The sequence below is a fragment of the Eulemur rufifrons genome, chromosome 21 (genome assembly GCF_041146395.1).
Source record: "Eulemur rufifrons isolate Redbay chromosome 21, OSU_ERuf_1, whole genome shotgun sequence".
Lineage (NCBI taxonomy): Eukaryota > Metazoa > Chordata > Mammalia > Primates > Lemuridae > Eulemur > Eulemur rufifrons.
In genome coordinates, this window is record NC_091003.1 from 3,577,238 (window position 1) to 3,598,789 (window position 21,552).

Consider the following 21,552-nt stretch of genomic DNA (forward strand, 5'->3'; position numbering starts at 1 on the left):
GAGTGCGATGCGCACTGTCTAGGGGATGGACATGCTTGAAGCTCTGATTCGGAGGGGAGGGGGGGCAAGGGCAATACACCTAACCTAAACTTTTGTACCCCCATAATATGCTGAAATAATTAAAAAAAAGAAAGAAAGAAAGAAATGCCAAGAATTTCTGGCCACCACCAGAAGCAACCAGAAGGGCCTGGAACAAATTCTCTCCCAGAATCCTCAAGGAACTAACTCTGCCCATACCTTGATTTCAAGACTTTTGATTTCCAAAACTGTGAGAGAACAAATTTCTGTTATATTAAGCCACCAAGTTTGTGGCCATTAGTTACAGCAACCCTGAGAAATAAATATACCCATCCTAAGTTCTATTATTTTTTTTTCTGTGCTATGGAATTCTCTCCTTTCCAAGTTGTACATAAATCTTCAACCAGCAAGACAGGAGCAAAAGAGGAGTTCAAAAGCTCTGCCTTTAATGTGATGAAAGGCCCTCATCTCTTAAAACTCCCCATTTCACACCTCTCTTCCTGTCCCAGCCACACCTGTAAATGTCCTTGCTGCGCTCATGATGGAAACTTGTCTCTGGAGCCAGGAGAGTTCGTTCCACGTGGTGAGTAACATCCTGGCGACCGAGGGCACTTGTAGTCCGTCTCCCTTTCGCGACGCGTCCTGCTCAAGGGCAGCGCCGTCCCTCTGTCTTCTGGACTAATTGGTTAAGGCACTCTGTTCACTTTCAACTGCTGCTGTCACAAATTACCACAGACTTAGTGCCTTAACACATGGCAAATATATTACCTTATCCTTCTGGAGTTCAAACATCCAAGATGGGCTAAAATCGAGGTTTTAGCAGGGCTGCATTCCTTCAGGGGGGTCAAGGAGAAAATCTGTTTTTGGTTTATTGGGGCTTTTTGGCGGTTTTTTTGTTTGTCTGTTTGTTTTTTGTTGTTGTCGTTCAGCTCCTAGAGGCTACCTGCATCCTTGGCTTGTGTTTCCTTCCTCTACCTTCAAAGCCAGCACTGCAGAATTCAACTCTGCCACTGAGTCTGAACTTCACGGGGTCCCACTGAAGACCCTGGGATCGCACTGGGCCCTCCTGGACAAGCCGGGATAACCTCCTCGTCTCAAGGGCAGCCGACTAAGACCTTAACTCCCCCTTGTCATGTAACACAACCCACCCACAGGTTCTGGGGATTAAGACTTGGACATCTTTGGGGGATCATTACTCTACCTACCACAGGCAGGAAATCTTCAGTTAAACTCTCGAGACGCAGATCCTTGCCCTTAACATGCAGGCGTGGGCGGCAGATCCTCATGCAACCTGCTGCACTCTCCCCAGGACAGGCAAGGCAAGTACATAAAGGTGCTCTGCAGGGGGTCCACCAGATGCCAGAGACTGGGGTGGGAGCTGTGGACACGTGACCTCCTTTAAACCTCCAGCAACACTAACAGGAAGTCCTAGCACCCATTTCACATATGAGCAAACGAGGCTCAGGGATGGGCGACTCCACCCTCCACACTCAGCGTCCAGATGGAGAATGCCTTCTCCCCTCCTATTCCCATGTCTTCATTTAACTGACCTTTAACCACCAAGATCAAGTAACATTTCCTCTTTTCAATGCCTAGCTTTCAAAACATTCCTCATCGCATCGAGCCTTGCCTTGTTACCCATCTGTTTGCATGTGTGTGCTGTCTCCCCAAAAGAACTTCAGATCTTGTAGGGTAAGGACCTTATCCAAGACTTGTTGGTATTTTCTAAAACACCAGCTGGGTTGTGAGAGCTCAAAGGATAGTTGCTCACTGAAACCCACAGCAAGCAGCAGAGTTACAGCCTCTTCAAAGAGACTCTTTCATGAAAATGATTCATTTCACCTCCTGAAGGGATCTGTCCAACAGTATGAGGACCCTTAAGAATATTCAGATGTCCCATGAGATATATAAGGCCTATACAAGTGGAATGAGAATTATAATAACAAGGAAAATATTAATAATTAGAGCCCTGTGCCGGGCTCCACTCTAAGCTATTTACACGTTAACACACATTAACCCGTTTATCGTTCACAATGGCACTCTGAAGGAGACACTTCCTTAACCCTCATGCTATAGAACGGGAGACTGAGGCACAAATCACACGTGAGACATGTCCAGGATTTAGGAATTCTGAATCTGACCTCACTCTGTCCTCAAAGTCCCCCCATCCACACTTTCCTGACCTCCTACCTGGGCTTCCTCCCTGGATCTCCCTTTGGTTCAGTCGCCCCTTTGGGATAAACGCCCTCCTGTCCCAGACCAGCTCTGGGAAACTCTCTCTAGTTCACATCCCCGGGGGCAGCTCCCCATCAGTCAGAAGTAAATAAGCCCCCTAGGAGGATATTCATTGTGTTCCCCACTTCGAAGGCGACACACAGAGCGGTTTGCAGACCTGAGTGTGCGCTGGGGAGATGCAGACCCAGGTGTGCACTTGGGGAGATGCGGACCCGAGTGTGCGCTGGGGAGATGCAGACCCGGGTGTGCGCTGGGGAGATGCAGACCCGGGTGTGCGCTGGGGAGATGCAGACCCGGGTGTGCGCTGGGGAGATGCGCTGGGGAGATGCAGACCCAGGCGTGCGCTGGGGAGGTGCACTGGGGAGATGCAGACCCGGGTGTGCGCTGGGGAGGTGCACTGGGGAGGTGCAGATCCGGGTGTGCGCTGGGGAGGTGCGCTGGGGAGATGCAGACCGCCAGCCCCACCCTCAGGGAGCCTCACTCCGTGGATCTGGGTCTGCATCTTACCAGCCGCCCCTTCTCCCCTGGGGAGATTCTGCTGCCAGCAGTCCCCAGAGCACCTGAGAAACCACAGGGGCAGGGGGATGACTTGGAAAGCTGGTCACTCAGTTTTATTGCCCCCCTCCCCACATTACAGCAGGCATTTATTTTATGTGGATTTTGCTTTCAGATCGTTTTGATGTGCCTGTGGGTGCCGCCTCAGGTGCCAATGGAATCCTGTGGTCCCTGCATGGCCCACTCAGCTCCCCCATCAGACCACGGCCTTCCCAGAGCGGCCTCAGCCCTCCGCAGGGGAGGGAGTGGGGGATAAACCCGCTGTCTTCGAACCCCTCCCTCAACCTGGGAGCTTCACCCCTGCAGGTAATTCTGTCTAGTCTCACCACATATCCCTTTAGGAAGTGGTTATTATCCCATTTTAGAGATGAGAAAACTAGGACAGGACGAGTTTAAATAGCCCCCAACCCAGACAGCTGCTGGGCGAAGAACGTGAATGGACACTTCAGTGCCAACGGCCCCGCTGTTCCTCAAGAAACGAGGCCACGTGCGGCTTCGACTGGGGCTGGCCTCGCGCCTCACTCGAGAGCGCACATGCTGTCGACCCACGTTCCCAGTGCCCGGGCACCCCGTACCCTGCCCCTATTTCGCCTTATCCTGGGTGCCATCTGTATTGTTACTTACTATTCTCCTTTAAATCTGCTCAGGACACCACTTTATCTGGGGAGGAAGCAATAGATCAACACTTGAAATGAAAAAAAGCAATTATCACTTTCCAAAAAGAGAAGAAAACCCTAAAGTAAGTACAATAACAGAACAATGTGACTGAATGCTTGCCAGACTACTGCCTGCCAAAGGCTACCAGCCTGGGGGGTGGGCTCCCCCTGCCTAAAACAAAAACAAACCACAGGCAAGGAGATGAGCATGTGGTCAGGCGGACGCAGGAGACTGGAGCATCAGACAGAGCCTGCCTCCCGCCTTCACCGGATAGAAAAGAGGCACCGAGGGAATCGGCTCTTACTCAGGCAATTCAGTATTACGGAAGCACCTACAGTATTTGGTACCTGAATACCTACAGTCACCCTGGGGAGAGACTGATTTTAGGTGGTCTCTAAGACAATTTAAAGGCAAAACTCATTCTAGAACCCAGAAACTTTTGGAGGGAGGGTGAAGGAACAAAGTAAAGAACGCAGGCCGGGCGCGGTGGCTCACGCCTGTAATCCTAGCACTCTGGGAGGCCGAGACGGGTGGATTGTCTGAGCTCAGGAGTTCGAGACCAGCCTGAGCAAGAGCGAGACCCCGTCTCTACTAAAAAAAAATAGAAAGAAATTATCTGGCCAACTAAAATATATATATAGAAAAAATTAGCCAGGCATGGTGGCGCATGCCTGTAGTCCCAGCTACTCGGGAGGCTGAGGCAGAAGGATCGTTTAAGCCCAGGAGTTTGAGGTTGCTGTGAGCTCACGCCACGGCACCCACTCTAGCCCGGGCAACAAAGCGAGACTCTGTCAAAAGAAAAAAAAAAGAAAAAAGAAAAACCCATGCAGGGGAACACAGCAGGTAATTTAGCTTATGTGCAGGTCTCTCCAAAGCAAGTCTACCACCTTCTTGGAATGCCATGATGTTACCATGGAAACACAGCCGTGGCAAGTCAAACTTTCTACCCGGGTGTTACAGAATGTGCTCCTCAAAGACGGTCGGCAGCCACCAGCAACAGGATAAGCCACTCGCTCACCCACCCAGGACACTAATTATGTAACACAGTCTGAGTTCTGATATAATTTCTTCACGTCAGCCCAGTTTCTTTCAAGATGAAAAGCAAAGAAGGGTGTTCCTGTCCTCCATGACTAGCTATAATTAACTCCAAAAATATTCGTCCTTTAGCAACGGAATGTACCTCTTTCTAGTCGCGTGGGGAGTTGCTAAAGAACAGATTGGCATTGGATCCTGAAAGCCAATAAAAAGGCAAGGCACGGTCACTTCATTTCCCTTGAAAATGTAGCCCCCGTCTTCTAGTCTTTGTGTGACTGTTGCATATTTAAATGAGCCCGACCACCTTAGTCACAGGTTAGTTTCTGAGTCTGAGATAGAGTTTCTTATAGACAGCAACAATGAGCTGGATTATTCATAGGCACATACACACACAGAGGTGGCTTTTTTTTTTTTGTATCTTAGCTCAAATATTATAGTACATTGTGTGCTATCTGGTGGCAGTACAATTTCTGACACTATTTCCATAATAGCAAAATTTACATACAGATGGCAAATAAATAAAACCTTTCTATGACTTGGTCTGTGGTTCTTATGGTCAGCAAATCCTATTAGGGGCTTTATTAACCTGCTCGGTGATGGAAATGTTATATCTGATCTTATGGATTTCAGCTGTGCAATCCGGCCCTGCTACAAAATGAAATTTAACTCAACATTTTTCCGCAACATGAAGCCACCAAAATTGAGTCTTTTCTGTATGCAGCACTGGAAATAACCACCCTTTCTCATTTCTCATTCAAGCCACAAATGGTCTCTTTTTGCTATCCATTTTCTTTAACAGCACATAATTGCAATTAGCCAGTAAGCACCAAGGGATACCAGTTGATCAACATACAAAGTTGCCAAGAAGAAATAAGTCTAGGTAAGAAAGAAGGGGGTGAGGGAGGGGGTCTCTGCAATGGCAAATGTGTTTGGAAAACTTGGCTGAAACCCCCCAGAGAAGCCCCAAGGAGATCTCCCTCTGCAAGCATCCCTGGTTCAAACTGAACCCTGGCAGGAAACATCTAGGCCTCACAGGATTGGCTAATGACTAGTTAAAATCAGCCACTCTCTATATCTAAACAAGGGGGAAAAATATGTTTGTGGGTGAGCTGAATTAACAGCTGCCCCACACAGACTCTCATGAGAACCCAGATACTGCAGAATTTCCTGTGCCCCAGGAGAATTTAAGTGGAAAAGTCATCTCAGATCTAAGAAGGATGAGCCTCCAGAGAGAGGACTTCAGAGAGCCAGCAGGTGTGGGTAATACCTTTCCTCTTGCACTAACGCTATTTTCCATACCTCCAATCCTGAAGGAAAACCCCTAAAGAGGAATCCAAAATCCAGGGCAAGACTCTTGTGTACCCTACATCTGCTAGGTAGTGGCACCAACACCCCAGTGCATTCCAAAAATAAGAACCTGTGTTCCTGAAAGTCTCAAACTGATGCTGGAACGGAACGGAAAACACAGGAGTTGTGAAGGGAAGACAAGGATGAGGCGAGTTAAGAAAATTCTGAATTCATGGCGAGTGGCACTAAAGGCTATTTCATTACTTTCCATACTGTAGGGTACTGCACTGGTTTCCCAGGCCTGCCACACAAAATACCCCAGCTGGGTGGCTTCATGGCAGAAATGCATTTTCTCAGTTCTGGAGCCCAAAAGTCCAAGATGAAGCTGTTGGCAGGGTTGGTTTCTCTTGTGGCCTCTCACCGTGGCTGCCTATGCCTTCTCGGTCTTCCTCTTCTTGTAAGACATTGGCTTAAGTCCCACACTAATGACCTCATTTCAACTTAATTACTTCTTTAAAGGCCCTTTGTCCCATGACAGCCACATTCCCCAGGTACCAGGGCTAGGGCTTCAACATAAGAATCTGGGGGGACACAGTTCAGCCCATGACAGGCATCAAGCCGCGAGAGTTAATTGCTGTATCCAGGACGTAAAAGTGTGTGCTCCCCATTTACCGAGTCCCAACCATAAACCAGGCACAGTTCTTGGCACTGGAGACACGTCCCTGCCTACTTGGAACTGACATGCTAACGTGGGGGAAACAGACAACAAATAAATGAACAAATAAATAACTTAGTCTATTTCAGGCGGTGACGAGTGCTCTGAAGGAAACCAGCTAGAGCAGGACCGGGATGGGGGCCACCTAGGGATGGTCGGGAAAGGTTTCCCTGAAAAGGGGACAGTTCTAGGTGAGACATGAATGGCGGGGGAGGAGGGGGCCAGCCCTGCAGGGGTGTGAGGAAAGAGCATTCCAGGTGGGGAGAACAAAGGAAATGCCCTGAGACCAGAGCCAGCTTGGTGGGTTCCAGGAGCCCAGAGAAAGTGGCTGTGCTGCTGGGACGCGGTGGCAGATGGCCTGTCGGAGAGGTGAGTGGCACTCCAGGAACACCCGGGTTGGCCTTTTGCTCATTTCACCCCTGTCATGCCCGCTCCCCTCAGGTCACAATCGAGACCACTGCAAATTTACAGCAGGAAAGGTGTCTTTTTACCTCTCACCTGCCTTTCTCCTTTTGACCCAATCAGGATTTCAAATACTTTGCATAAAGTACCACCAACGGCGATCCTAACCAGTGCAAAACGGGCGTCTTTATTTCTACTCCTTTCCTTGGGAAAAACATCTCTTAACATTGATCCTGACATCGCACCCCAAGGGCAGGCAAAAAGCTCCTTTGGCTAAACCCAACAGGACGCAAGAACTGGAAAAGGTTTTGATTTCCCATTGAGAGAGAAACCGCCAATATATTATTAAGTACCAGGTGCAACTGCACTGCCGTAAGTGAAGAAAAATCATTACTTGGGACCCTGGAGGTAAGTGGTAAGTTTTCTTATTCTGGGTTTCACATTTAATTTAACTCAGGGGATACTTTACGAGCTCGAACAGACTGCCAGTCCTAGCCGGGGACACAGACTCTGCCAAGTCAGCAGTCCCTGTCTGCAAGAAGCTCATAATCAAAGAGATTGACACAAATTCAGTTAATTGTAATATGCTGGGATAGAAGAGTGCATGGTGAGTTTCTCGCAGAAACTTTTGTGGATTTAGACCACTCAGATAGGACGAAATATAATTTAAAAATATACCTAACCTTAAAATGTAGATTACACAATTCATTATCATCTTCTTTCCTAGTTTAAGTGATTTTTTTTTCTGAAATCTTCTGCCTAAATGACAGTGAGGGAGTCAACCTAAGCATAATGGAGGTAGAGACCATACTTTCATTTTGAATGAAACTAACAGAGATAAGTAGTATGAGGCACTTTTATTGTATTAAAATAAAATCTGATGAAATTCTCACCAAACAATATCCCACTAGTCAAGATGAAAAGATCAGAGTGCAGTTTGCATCTCTTGTTATTGCAATTACTATCCCAATAAATTCTCCTAAAATTATTGCACAAGTCATTGGTGGGCAACTACATAATGTTTAAGAGGTAAAACTAAACTAGCTCCACATAAACTACTTACATGCAACAGATCTGCTGTGCATACAATTACTTATTTTTCTTTTAAATAAAATTCTCCGCCACTCCAAAGTGAGTAGTAATAGTAAGATGGCTGTGTAACTGTCTTGGAAACCCGCAGGTACACAGCGGAGTGTTTTCAGGCCCCTGAAAAACAGCCCACGTTACCACGGGGACTCTGAGCTTCACTTCAGCATTTAAACATGCACGAGCTTCCCTCAGCTTCCAGGGAAAAGAATCCGCCTGACATCCAGGTCCCCAGTATACCCTCCTTCCTCCCCTCCTCTTCCCTGACAAACACTGGAACAGCACTGAACGCTGCCGTTGCCTTCCCTGTTTCCATCAAATCATGTGTCAGACAATACTAACTGCTCACCAGTCAGTACCCAGTTTCCATTTCTTCCCTATCGATAAAACTCTGATTTGGGGGACAGGGGACAAAAAGTCCAGTTAAATACCTACAATTCCCTACCTCACTATGGATGGGCTTGGTTATGAGAACAGTTCTGGCCATTGGGTGATAGTCAAAAGATGTTGATTGACACCTCTGGGAGTGCTCCCTAAAGAAGGGCAGATGCAGATGCGCAAGGTTTTTTGCCTCTCTCCTTCCTTCCCTCCTTCCTTCTTAGTAAAATATAGACGTGATGACCACCACTGCAGCAGCCATCTTGTGACAATGAGGGAAAGACCAAGAGAATCATAACATCCTTGATGCTCTGACATTCTTGATCCACCAAACCAAGAGACCTACCTGTGGGCTTTCTTGCCTTTCCTGAAATATATCCCTGACTTGGTGAGATCAGTGTTCTTGGGGTTCTTACTCTGTGCAGCTGACCTGAACCCCTAACGAGGATTAACTTCACAGATCACTCATCCCAAACGCTTTCAATCTGACTATTATTCCCAGGAGTCCATTAAACATCTTATTAAAGTCACCGATGGCCTCCATACATAAAATGCAGAGAATAATTTTCATTGCCCTTGCTTGACCTCTGATCAGCATCCCACCCTGTTGACCTTTCTTTTTTTCACACACTCTCCTCTCTTGGCTTGAGGCATGTCATATTCTCTTGGTCTTTCTGCTACTTCTCTGGCTGTTTTGAGGACTCATCTTTGTCATTTATCAAACTATTAAATGTTGGAGTCCTTCAGGACTCATCTATAAGTTCTTTTTTCATCTTATGATTTTTTTACTGAAAAAAAAAAATCATCCTTTCCAAGACTTCGATTATTATTGTCAAACTGCCAGACACACCTAAATTTGGATTTGCAGGCAAGACACAGGGAGATGTTGTTACCAAAAAGCCCAGGACCTGGGGCCACCCGCTGGGAGCTCAGTTCCTTGCAGGGTCTACTCCCGAGGAGCATGTGCCCTGCAGGAGCCGGGGCTGCAGAGGAGATGCAGCCTCTGACAGAGACTTATCCGGAAGCAGAATAGGAGGGAAGAAATCACCTGCTTTCTCTGCTCTTTCCCACCCTCCAGCCTTTCACTGCTGCCTCCCACTGGGCAAATCCATGCAATAAAAGGAAATCATAACTCCATACAAATGTAAATTAACCAAGTGAATAAGTTGAAAATTTGGTGAGCAATGGAGTGTTTATATAATGTCATAGTAACTCCCCACAAAATTCTTACTAACTACAAAGGGAAAAACAGCAACTTCACAATGGAAAATGCTGACAGATACCACCTTAATTATGTAACTGAAGTGAACATCAACAGGAATGAGACAAATTAGAATCACCCACCACCTACTAGGATGCGATGAGGATGCAGCCTCACTTCCGCGGCATTCATGCAACAGATGCATAACCTGAATCTAAGCATGAGGACACAGCAGACAGACCCAAACTGAGAGACACTCTGCAGAATAACTGCAATTTTAAAAGTGTCAAGATGTAACATGTAGAGGTATAATTATAACAATAGCACCAAGAATGGGGAGAGTGGCACTATACTATTGCAAAATAACCACATTTTACCTATAGTAATAAAATATTAATTCTAATTAGATGATGAAAAAGTCAAAGATACATTATTATGATCCCTAGAACAATCACTTAAAAATGCAAAGAAAGACAGCTAAAAAGCCTACAAATTAAAATATAATAAAATACTAAAATGTATTTGATTAACACAAGGGAAATAAAAGAAAGAAGGAATAGAGGAACAGAAATAAGATGTCAGAAATAGAAAACAAATATCAGACCTAATTCTAACCATATCAATAATTACATTAAATGTAAATGGACTAAATCTGCTTCTAGTGATGGCTGAGTGAGATGCCAGGGGACCAGCTCTCCTGCAGGTAACATCTGCAAACCCTGCAGTTCAAAGCAGCTGTCTGGAAGCACTGCCGAGTAAACAGAAACAGGCAGATCACAGTAGGGAGTCCACGCTCAGAGGAGGACCACTCTAAAGAAGGATTTCTCCCATTCTTGCTCCATTTAGCCTGGATGATAATGCAGTAGTCATTGTAGGGGACAGAAAAAGCACCATCAGTGGAAAAAATGCAGTTGAGGGTAGGGGGTGGGAAACCACAAGACGGAGTCCCAGATGGCAGCTAAAGAGAGATGCTGGAAGAGAATGATGGAAGAGAAAGAGAAAGAGAGAGAATGCTCAAATTCTGCCTGTCAATATCTCCGGTTGAACCTTTGAACCACCTATATGCATATCAGTCTCAAAGCATCTCAACTAAAGACAAAAGATCTGTACTGAGATTGGATTTATAATCCAAGAAAGATTCATAACGTCCAAGATACAATCCAAAATTGCCCAAATTATGAAGATTTCAAGCAATAAAGTCCATTCAAGAGTGAAATCAACTGAAACCAACCCTAAGGTGCCACCAATGTTAGAATTGCCAGGAAAAAAGATTTTAAATGACTTTAAATAGGCAAATAACCCAATCAGAGAAGCACAAATCCTGCATGGTTCCTCTTAGGTGAGGTGTTTAAAAAGGGCAAACTCGTAGAAGTAGAGAGGAGAACGGCGTGTGCCAGGGGCTGGGGGCTGGGGGCGGGACAGGGACGTGTGCAATGGTGTAGAGTTCCAGTCCTGCAGGATGAACAAGCGCTAGAGATCTGCTGTACAATAATGCGCATCTAGTTAACACTACTGTACACTTTGAAATGTGTTGATAGAGTAGATGTCACATTACATGATTTTTACTACAATATAGAATAATATATTATCCAGGACATATATGGAAACCCCTTGGAGTTTCTTTTTTTAAAGCCAATAGTCTAGGTCATGTGAGATAAAATTACTAGGATAGACTCCAAAAGAAAAAAATGCCGGGCACTGCCCAGTACCTTCCCTCGCCATCCCTCTGTCTTCACAGCCTTCCAGGAAGGCAGGTGCTATTACTGGTCTCACTGAACAGAAGAGGAAGGCAAGGCTCAGAGAGGTGACTTAACAGGCACAAGGTCACACAGCCAGTGAGGAGGGGAGTTAAGACTTGACCCAAGCCTCACTGATTCTGGTTCTAATCGCTTAGGAAACTTGCCTCCGAGAGCTTCCTGAGCACAGCACACCGGATTCTTTCATCACACTGCCCTACCCACACGCCCCCTCCCATTTTCCTTTAATTGATCCCAAAACCACCCATCCTCCGCAGCCTCCTCCTCCTCCAGGAGGCCTGCCTAGTTTATCCCCATGAACTGCACCAACCTCCTTGATCTGACATCACTTCCTGCTCATGCCACTTGTGCAGGGACTTGCCCTGGGCATTGCTAATTATCACTTCCGGTCAAACACAGGTGTCTCCTCAAAGCCTTGCAGACCCCCTGAGCACACAGACCACCTTCCTTCATTTCAGCACCAGGCAGAACAAGTCCAGGGATGTCTAACGTGATGTCTAACTGCCACGGGCTCTCGTCTTTATATTGTTCACTAAAGAAAAAAATTAAGTTTTTAAAGAATTTAAGTTAATTTTATGTTGAGTCTTATTGAGGACTTCTAGTCCAGGAAGAGTCTTTTAGAAAGGTTTTGTCAGACAGTTTTGAAACAGTGTTTTAGTTTATAGTTTACATAAAGGTTGTGGAGGTTTAGTATCAAAGTTTGGGTATAAGAGCACACCTGGTCACAGGCTGTAGAAGTGTAATCACTAACCCTGTCAGGTGTTGTCTTCTGTGCAGGAAAAGGCAAGAACTAGGATCGTTGGTCTATTCAGGAATGCAGTGACTCAGGCGAGAGACGTGGGTGCCACGTGCCCCATCCTGTTTTGTCTCTAAAGATCCTTCCGGAGAGCTGCACGTCATCACAGAGTTTTGTGAAATTATGCTGGCAAGCAGAAATGAGCAAACATGGTTCTTACGTAGGCTACTTTGTCTCACAATGTGAATTCAAATAAGAAGTGATTAGGAAGAGCCAAGATTCTTCCACAACATTCATTTCTAAGTCATTTATTTAGAAATTGCTGCATGCGAGGCAAGAATCGTCAATGGGTGCGAAAATTCACAGGCAAAAGGATGAAGCAAAACAGGATATGTGAATAATCTCAAAGAATCTCCCTAGATGTTACGATTACTAAGTGCAAAGGGGGAAATAGCAACCTTACAGTGGAGAAACAGGGCAGACGCATCGGGTACCTCCTGACACCACGCACTGAGGAGGACAGGGCGCTTCACTGGCATTCCCCCCAAATATGTGCTTCCTCAGTCTAATCAGGAGAAAACGTCAGACAAACCCAAATTGAGGCACGTTCTCAAAACACCTGGCCAGTAGTCTTCAAAAGTGTTAAAGTCATAGACCAAAATAATAATAACAATGATAAGACAACAGAATGGAATTGAGGAAACAAAGGAGATACAACAACTCCGTGCTGTATGGGATCCCACGTTGGATCCCGGAGGAGAATAAGGATATTACCAGGACAGCCAGCAGTGTGTAAGTCTGTAGATGAGTTAAAGACACTGATTGTATCAATGTTAACGTCCTGGTTTTGATAGCCACACTACAAACCAAGCTAAGGTTTTTGCAAATTTTCTGTAAATCTAAAGTGATTCCAAAACAAAAAACTTAAAAAATTAAAAATAAATGACATGAAATGTAAATGTCTTGCATTCTGTTTGTTTTCTGCACAGTGTTTTGCCTGGGTGTTAACTGCATATATTTTTGTTTATTTGTGTATCCACTCTCTCCCTCCCTTGAGAATGTGAACTTCAGGAGGGGTAGGAGCACAGGTACTTTCTTTGGAAGGGAGGGAGGAGAAAAGCACAGGGTGTCACCAAGGAGGTGTGACACATAACAGGTGACCGCAAAACATCTATACAATCAATGGCAACTATACGGAGCCAGCAGTCTCCAGGGCACCCACCCAACATCGTGAGTTAGGTTTTCTGCCTCTGACCCAGGGACGGGGTAGACTGAGGCTGCCCAGGAGTGGGGCTGGGGTACAGCTGAGCCTGGACTGTCTTCTCCATCCCCTGGATGAGAAAGTCAACATCAGCCAGTTCCCCACGGCCGGACACAGGTCCTGGGTCTGCAGATGGTTCTGGTTATACATAGACATGCCCTTAAATAACATCGAGTGACATAGGGAGACAAACATCCCCTTCAGGTTCTCCTTTAAGCCTGTGACAACTTCCAGGAGAAAGTGTCAGTGTGGCCTGGCCTCTCCATAGCCTACGCTCTTCCTCCTTTACACAGAGAGTAGGCCACAGGTCCACAGCCTTCAGCAGGTGATGGAACCTATTTAGAACTTGACAGTGTTGTTTTTGTTGTGATTTATCTTATGTAATTATTTTTTTTGAGACAGGATCTCGCTCTGTCACCTGGGCAAGAGTGCTGTGGCATCACCCTAGCTCACAGCAACCTCCAACTCCTGGCTCAAGTGATCCTCCTGCCTCAGCCTCCCAAGTAGCTGGGACTACAGGCGTGGGCCACCATGCTCGGCTAATTTTTTTCTATGTTTTAGTAGAGATGAGGTCTCACTCTTGCTCAGGCTGGTCTCGAACTCCTGACCTCAAGTACTCCTCCTGCCTTGGCCTCCCAAAGTGCTGGGATTATAGGCGTGAGCCACCGCACCCAGCCTGTAATTTATTTTTATCATACTCTTTCATATTAACAAGTAATATTCGTTTCTGTTTACAGTAGCAGATGGTAGGTTTCCTTTTTAAATGCAGTTATGTGAGTTTTAAAAAGTGATTTGATTTAAAGAAAAAAGAGTAAATAAAAATTGAACAGAAGGTACATGCAACTGATTTAATTTATAAAGGTGACATATGGTAGTATCTGATATGACCAGAAAAACTCAAAGGTGCTGTATGAATGACTAACGTTTGGGATCATTGACACAGCCCATCATTTGATTAGAAGTGATGAATCAATTCTCACGTTATAGGCAGGAGGAAACTTTTGCCAGAATCGCATTCCCTTAGTGTCCTAATTGTCAATATTTATGAAACTCTTATCTATTTACATGAAACTCTTATTTATTAAATTCATACAATATTAACAATTCATACCCTTTATCCAGGAACAAATGCCTTACAATACTTCTGAATTCACTCATTCATTCAATAAATATTTATTGAGCACTTATGATGTGCACACTGTTCTAGATCTTTAGGATACATCACAAAACAAGAGACAAAGGTCCCTGCTCTTACAGAACTCACATGCTGGCAGGAAGAGGCAGATAATAAACAATGCTCCTTGATGTCATGAAATGATGAATTAGGTCAGAACAACCAGAGCAGGGCGGGAGGCACAGAGGGGTGGGAGTGCCATGCTCAGCAGGGAGGTGAGGGTGGGTTCTCTGAGCCAGTGCAAAGGCCCTGAGGTAGGAGCATGCCTGAGGCCAACAGGAGGTCAGCGTGGCTGTTGCCAAGGGAGGGAGGGACAGCCACGGGAGATGAGCTCAAGGAGGTAATGGGGCCAGAGCAGGCAGGGCCCCGCATACCAATATGAGGATCTTGCCTTTTATGCAAGAACCAACTGCAGGGGCAAAAGTGGAAGCAGGAAGCCCTGTCAGGAGGCTCCTGTATGCGTCCAGCCAAGATGGGACGCTGGCTGGACCTAGGTCACAGTGCTGGAGGTAGACAGATAGGAAAATTGTGGCACAGAAAGGGTAAGTCACTTTCCCAATGTCGCACAGCTGGTATGTGGCAGAGCCAGGATTCAAACCCAGGCAGTCTGGCTTCATCCTCAGAGATATTATGTTTAGCAAAGGAACTTTGTCATAATATTTCAATTTTTCTTGAAAGTATGATAAAGATCTATGCTGACTCCAGCCTGGCACAGACCTGGCCCCCTCCAAACCCACTTTACGACCCTTTGCTGAAAGGTTTTCAAGGTACCGTGAGATTTGGATGCTAATCTTTCACAGAATCTATTTCAGTATTACAGAATAACCAATTCAACTTTTGTTCAAACTGGCCCCTCTACAACACGCAGTCTGAAATAGCAATGTGGCACGAGGAAACGGTACACATCTGTCCCTTCCCCACGTGGCCCTGGCTCTGAAATTAGATCTCAGCACATCTTGCGCACATTCCCGCTTTGATCCGGGGCCTCATCTGAGCCAGAATGAAATATGTCACATTTCATTCATAAGAGACATGATTAAAACAGACAATCAGTTATGTTGGGAGATAACACATTTCCCTAGGCCTAAAAAAAAAAAAAGTATTTTAAGAGATTGAATGTATTTAATACAAACAGACAATAGCCAGACTGTGGACAATGGGTCTCTGACCCACCACCTTGCAGCAACTAGTCCAGGAAATCAAACCACAGCATCTGCAGCAATCGGCCCAGAAGGGTCAGGACTTGGTCCATGACTCCCGGCTTTTCTTTTTTATCTCTGCTTCCAACTCAGGGCCAACCAGAGAAAGCCAGACATGCTACCCAAGCCCATCGCGTAAGACGCCCGCTTCTAGTAAACCTGCCTCCGGCTCCCCAGGGCCAAAACCCTCCAACCCAAGCACACCGGGGACCTTCCCTTTCCACACTCCTCCACCTGCCTTTGAGTCTCTGCCAAACACGAGCGATGGAGGCCGACTCCCCTGCCACAGTAAGCTCTGAATAAATGTCCTCTGTTTGTCCTCATTTGGATGATCTTCATCGATTTCCACAATTTCAATGCGTTATTCTCTGGCCATCAAATAAAGTTTAAGAAATAACCTAAATAAGAGTACTTGCTTCCTTGAGTTGTCTGTTGACAGAGTTTAGTGAGTTGATTCATGTAAAGAACTTACTACATGAGCTGGACCACCCTTGGTCCCCAGTGAATGTGAGCTACTGCTGTGTGTGCCCCTCCCCTGGCCCCCAATGCCTTTCCCAGCCAGACTCCATGGCTTCCTTGACCCCCAGATCATCTTCCATCCCTGTCCTCTAACTTCTCATCCAACAAAGTTCTCACCACACCAGAGATAGCAGATAAGCTTAGTCTTATGTGTCCATGGCCATCACACCATTTACGAAAAACAAGACTCAAATCTATATTTCTGTATGAACACATATGTATGTAAATGCACATTTTTTTAAATGTAGAAGGATATTTCCAGAACTTTTTTTTTAATCTCATTATTGCTTGGGAAACGATTAGAATGTGGAAGGAGGATTCAAGTAAACATTCAGTTTATTTGGATTCTTTAAATCTTTTATATGAATAAATGCATATATCATTTGTGTAAATTTGCTACCTGGTGTTAGGGACCTCCTTTAAATTCCAGCCATCTCCACAAGAAAAGTCTTCAGTTTCAGGTACCTTGGTGTCCTCCCTGTCCCCGTAGGTCATATTTATTCTTGACTTTTTTCCCTTTTTCCAGGCTCTAACATTTATGAGATGCTTCTGCCCTAATACCTCGGTACTGCCTTCTTGCCTTTTCAATTACCTACTTAGTATTTCTTTATACCTCGTTAATGATTCTTTACATTAAATTCATGCTTTTAATATATTTGTGTGGCCTCAGTCTCCTGACTGGACTCTGCTCCCCCAATTTTGAATCATTCCTTCTCTGTCCCCAAATTCCACTCATCCTTCAAGATCCAGCTAAGAGGAAAACTTCTCTGCCCACTGCGGCACACGCCACCCTCATCCCTGAATTCCTGCAGACTTCGTGGTCTCTGTTACTCAAGCTCAAACGTGATCACTTATTGCAGGGGTTGGCAAACTATGGCCCGTGGGCCAAAATCAGCCCTCAGCCTGTTTTTGTCAATAAAGTTTTACTGGAACACAGCCATGCCCATTCATTTCTGGCTGCCTTCATGCTACAACAGCTGACTTGGGTAGTCAGCAGAGAGGCTATGGCCCACAATACCTATTTACCATCTGACCCTTTCCAAAAAATATTTTCTGGCCCCTGGTCTATTATCTTGCATGGCTATTTCATGTTTTGAGTTTCTCACTACACTGGACACTGAGAACTGCAGAACTCTTAGCACCTGACAACTCCATCCAAACCTCCGCACCAGGGGACTTGACCAAACTCTAGCAGCATAATGCTATTGCATAAGACAACCTCGGCGCCCTGAAAGTGCCTGCCTGACACAGTGCAACGTGGCCAGGGGGGTTTACTGTTTGCTCCAGCCACACACACCTGATGAGAGGGGCCCTGACCTCCCTTTCTAGACCGTTTACTGGAACTTGTAACTGTAAATATGTGTCTCTTGCCACTAAGAAGCATCTCTCTCCAGAACATTCCTTTGAAATACAATCATCAGGAAAGACAGGGCCTCTGTCTCCCAGCCTCTGTGGGAGGATCAAACCCTGACTCTGCTAACGGCCAGTGAGCAGACGCAGCCGGCCCCACTGTGTCCGCACCGACCCCCCTTTGCACTGTTTCACTTCTCTGACTCTACTGAGCATCCCCTTCCTCCTCCTTCACTCTCCCTTTCAAACACTCAAATCGTCCCCTGCACCCAATGGAACGGAGCTCAGCTCTCTCCCTACTGTCAGTAGTCGCTGAATAACATGCTTTCACTGCATTAGCTACGTCCAGCTGCGTTTATCTTTGGCGATATTCAGTGAATGATCAACACCCATTTTATTAACTGACAGCTCACTGATAACGAAGAGTTTGCTTCCATCCCATCCAACCCAACAAAGCCTCTTACCTAAGAGTGAACTGGTCTGCCACAGAGCCACTGGTGAGAGAGACCAAAAAGGTGGCTGTGTCCCCTTCCCGGACTAGGTTCAGAGGTACTGAGATGACGACATTCTCATCCAAGCTCACCAGGGACCACTTCAGGTCGTCTTGCGTCGGGTAGACCACCACGCTCCCAATCCTCTCCCGGGTGGGGAACGCCTGCTGGGGGCTGTCCTGGCCCGAGTGGATGTTGTTCTCCCACTTGCCTTCCTCCTCCAGAGGACACTGGCCGGCCTCGTCGGCCGGGTAGAGCGTGAAGAAGAGCTCCATGGCGGTGCCCCCCAGCAGGGCCGGGATCTCCTCCTCGGGCTCCAGGTCCAGGCCGGAGCTGAACCACTCGGGCAGCAGCTCCAGCTCGGCCACGCACAGCCCCGGGGCCCCTTGCAGCCGGCAGCTGGCGGCCACTTCCCTGGCCTCAGGGAAGGCAAACATCTTGACGCAGGGCAGATCTTCCGCAGGGTCACTGTCATCCCAGCCCATGCCAGTAACGTAAAACAAGGTCTGCACTTTGGGTCTGTTGGAGTAGATGGAGCTGTCGAGGATGTGGGATTTCAATTTCCAGTTGAAGGGAAACTTCTCCATGTTTCCAAAGGGCGTAGACATCACCAGGAACTCCCGGGGGATGGTCTTCTCCACCGAAAACGGGCCATAGCTGGCGTTGACGATGGGGGGGCTCCTGGCCCGGTAGACGAAGAAGGGCTCCACCCGGGCCTGCAGACTGGAGTTCCTGGTCAGGTCCTGGTTGGCTTCTTTGAGGAAGAAGGACTCCTCCGCGCGGGAGATGTGCAGGCTGGTGGGGAGGTAGGCGGGCAGCGAGGAAAACCTCTGCAGGCTGTCCGCGATCCCGCGACTCTCCGTCCCTGCACGAGAGAGGAAAGCAAAGGAATGAAGCCCTGTTCTGATGCTTAACGAGATCAGCGCAATGCAGTGTCACCCACCCGCCACAAACCACCCGCCCTGGGTCTCATCACAGCGAAAGTCCTGTAATTACATCAAGCACATTCCTCAGGATCTTCCCGAAACACCAGAGCAGGGTGGGAAGGGACCTGTTTGCCACTGATCCCCACAGTCCTGGGGCTGGTCAGTGACCTCCCAGAGGGAAAACATTGCTTCCTCCTGCAAAGCCTCAAACTCAGAGGACCGTGGTCCTCTGCGCCCTCAATCACCCCACAGAGAGCAGGTTGCACATCTACCAAGCCTGCCGATCAGGCACTGCACCACTGAATGTGACACGGGAATACTTCCTTACTGGGCATCTACGCGTCTCCCCATCACTCCTATAGGTGAAGTCTACTTGGACATTAAGACAGCTCCACCGTTCCTATTGAAATGAGGGCGAAGCTATGGCTCAGGGTTCCCACTTCTAGAAATCTCTCCTTCCAAAATACCAGTGAGAATTCACAAGGATGTATCTACATGGGACGTTCACCACGGGACGTTCACCATGGGACGTTCATCGTTTAGAATTGCAGACAAACAAACCTACGAGCGTATGTGCTGGGCCGGAGGCCTGGGTTTGAATCCTGGCTCTGCCACTTCCCAGCCTGCAGCAAGTCGCCGAACCTCTCTGTGCGGCAAATGTCCCATATAAAGTAGGATGTAAGTATCAGTTCTACCGTATTTGGTTGTTGTGAGGATTAATGAGTTAATAAATATAAGTGCCTAGAACAGGGCTGGCACACAGAAATGCTCAATCAATATTTACCTGCTATTACTATTACTACATAGTATTTCACTTCACACCAAAGGTGGGTCAACAGGAGATTAAACTATTATTTCACTGTAAACTAAATATTTTACAGTGAAATAGTAGGCAGCTATAAAAAACATGAGATAGAGATCTATGAACATAAATGAAAACATGCCCACAGTATCTCATTAGGTACAAAAAAATATTAGATGTGTCATATATGACCCTATTTGCGGAAAATTTGAAGATTCTATACACATATACATAAATGTATAAATATTTATGTTTATATGTCTATAGAACCCAAAAGAGAAAAATTTTTGCTTTTTATCATTTATGTTTCTACTTTTTTAATATGTTACAACATCCATGCATTATTTTATTAAAATATATAACACATGCTTAAACATGTATGTGTGTATAAATGCACGTATACATGTGTTTCTTAGTGTGTGCTGCTTTCAAATGGAAACACACAGACAGTGAAGACCCAGCAAGCTTTTTCAAAGTGAAGACAACCCACCAGGAACCGGGGTCAGCAAATCAGGCCAAGAACAGACAGATTTTTTCTCGCTCGCCCTGAAATAAACCTCCACCACTGCAGTCCGGTTTTCTGACCAATGCAAGAAGAAACGGGAGCTGACAGTGGTGTTCACAGCGTTGCATCACTAGAAGAGGAAACTGAAAATAAATCCCACTCCATTGTCTCTGACTCCTAGTTTCACATTTTTCTGCAGCCATTACAAATTCGGCGAAATAGAGCTTTCTATTGATTTAAATATTTTTTTGGCCAGTTCAGGGCTGTTCTTGGTGAGCTCCCCTTTCCTCCAGGGTGATAAAATTGTAATTAGAGATTGTGGAGAAGATACAACCCACATAGGGGCTGATGCGCCCTTTCTCCAAGAAGGCGTTCAGAAAGCAAGTTCTCCTCAACTGTCATCAACATGACCAGTCCCGTGTGAGATTTATTTCTGGGGGAGGATAATTACCTATTCATCCCTCCAATTATTTCCCTAAATATATTTATTATTCACTTATCATGTTTCCAGTACTGTGGCATGTAGGCATAGCACAGGGACGAGACAGACGTGGTTTCTGCCCCCCAAGAAACTGGCAAACTGTGCAGAGAACACAACTAACACTCAGGAAGCAATTAGGAAACTGAGCATTAAGACCCTTCAATATATCCACCCCAGGAATTCACCAAGGAATTTGTTCTAAGGAAAGTATCAAGAGAACAAGAAGGAGATTAATGTGCAAGTATGTTCATCACAACCATGATTTATAACGGCAACACCCTGGAAGCAACCCAAAAACCTGTCACTAGGTAAATTATTACATAAGTGATTAAAACCACGCTGTATGTGTGATATTAAACTGCCATCAAAACCATGATTTCAACAAACCCATAGGGCCATAAGAAAACACATGTTAATTGAAAAAGAACTCAGCACTTTTTAAAAATCATCTCAAATCTGTTTACACACACATGCTATATTCCCTTTTATCATCTAAGCCTCCAAAATGTATCCATATAGGTTGCCCAGGATTTGGATCAAAGGACAGAAGAGGGAGAAATGATTTTGAAGAATTAGCCTCATCTAAAAGAAAGTTTTAGCGGCTGACGCCACCAAGGGGCAATTTGTGTTTTGACAATGACAAGCAATGCGGAAGCACCATTCCAGATGAAATTTAAATTAGTTTTTGTTTTTGTTTTTTTTTTTTTTTTGGTGGTGGTGGTGGTTTATTTCCCCCTCTCCAAACCAGGAAGTTAAATTTCAGGTGAATTTGCTCATGAATT

At 46.0% G+C, this 21,552-nt stretch overlaps 1 protein-coding gene across 1 annotated transcript in view; it reads right to left on the bottom strand.

Moving 5' to 3' along the window:
• Positions 1 to 19,317, bottom strand: part of TMEM132B (transmembrane protein 132B) — a 153,537-nt gene extending 134,220 nt beyond the window's left edge. The window contains exons 1-2 of the mRNA XM_069497498.1: positions 19,311 to 19,317; positions 18,030 to 18,921 (exon numbers count right to left, since the gene is read on the bottom strand). Coding sequence (XP_069353599.1) covers positions 18,030 to 18,921; positions 19,311 to 19,317 — 899 coding nt within the window. The remainder of the gene's footprint in view (positions 1 to 18,029; positions 18,922 to 19,310) is intronic.
• Positions 19,318 to 21,552: the final 2,235 nt, after the last annotated feature.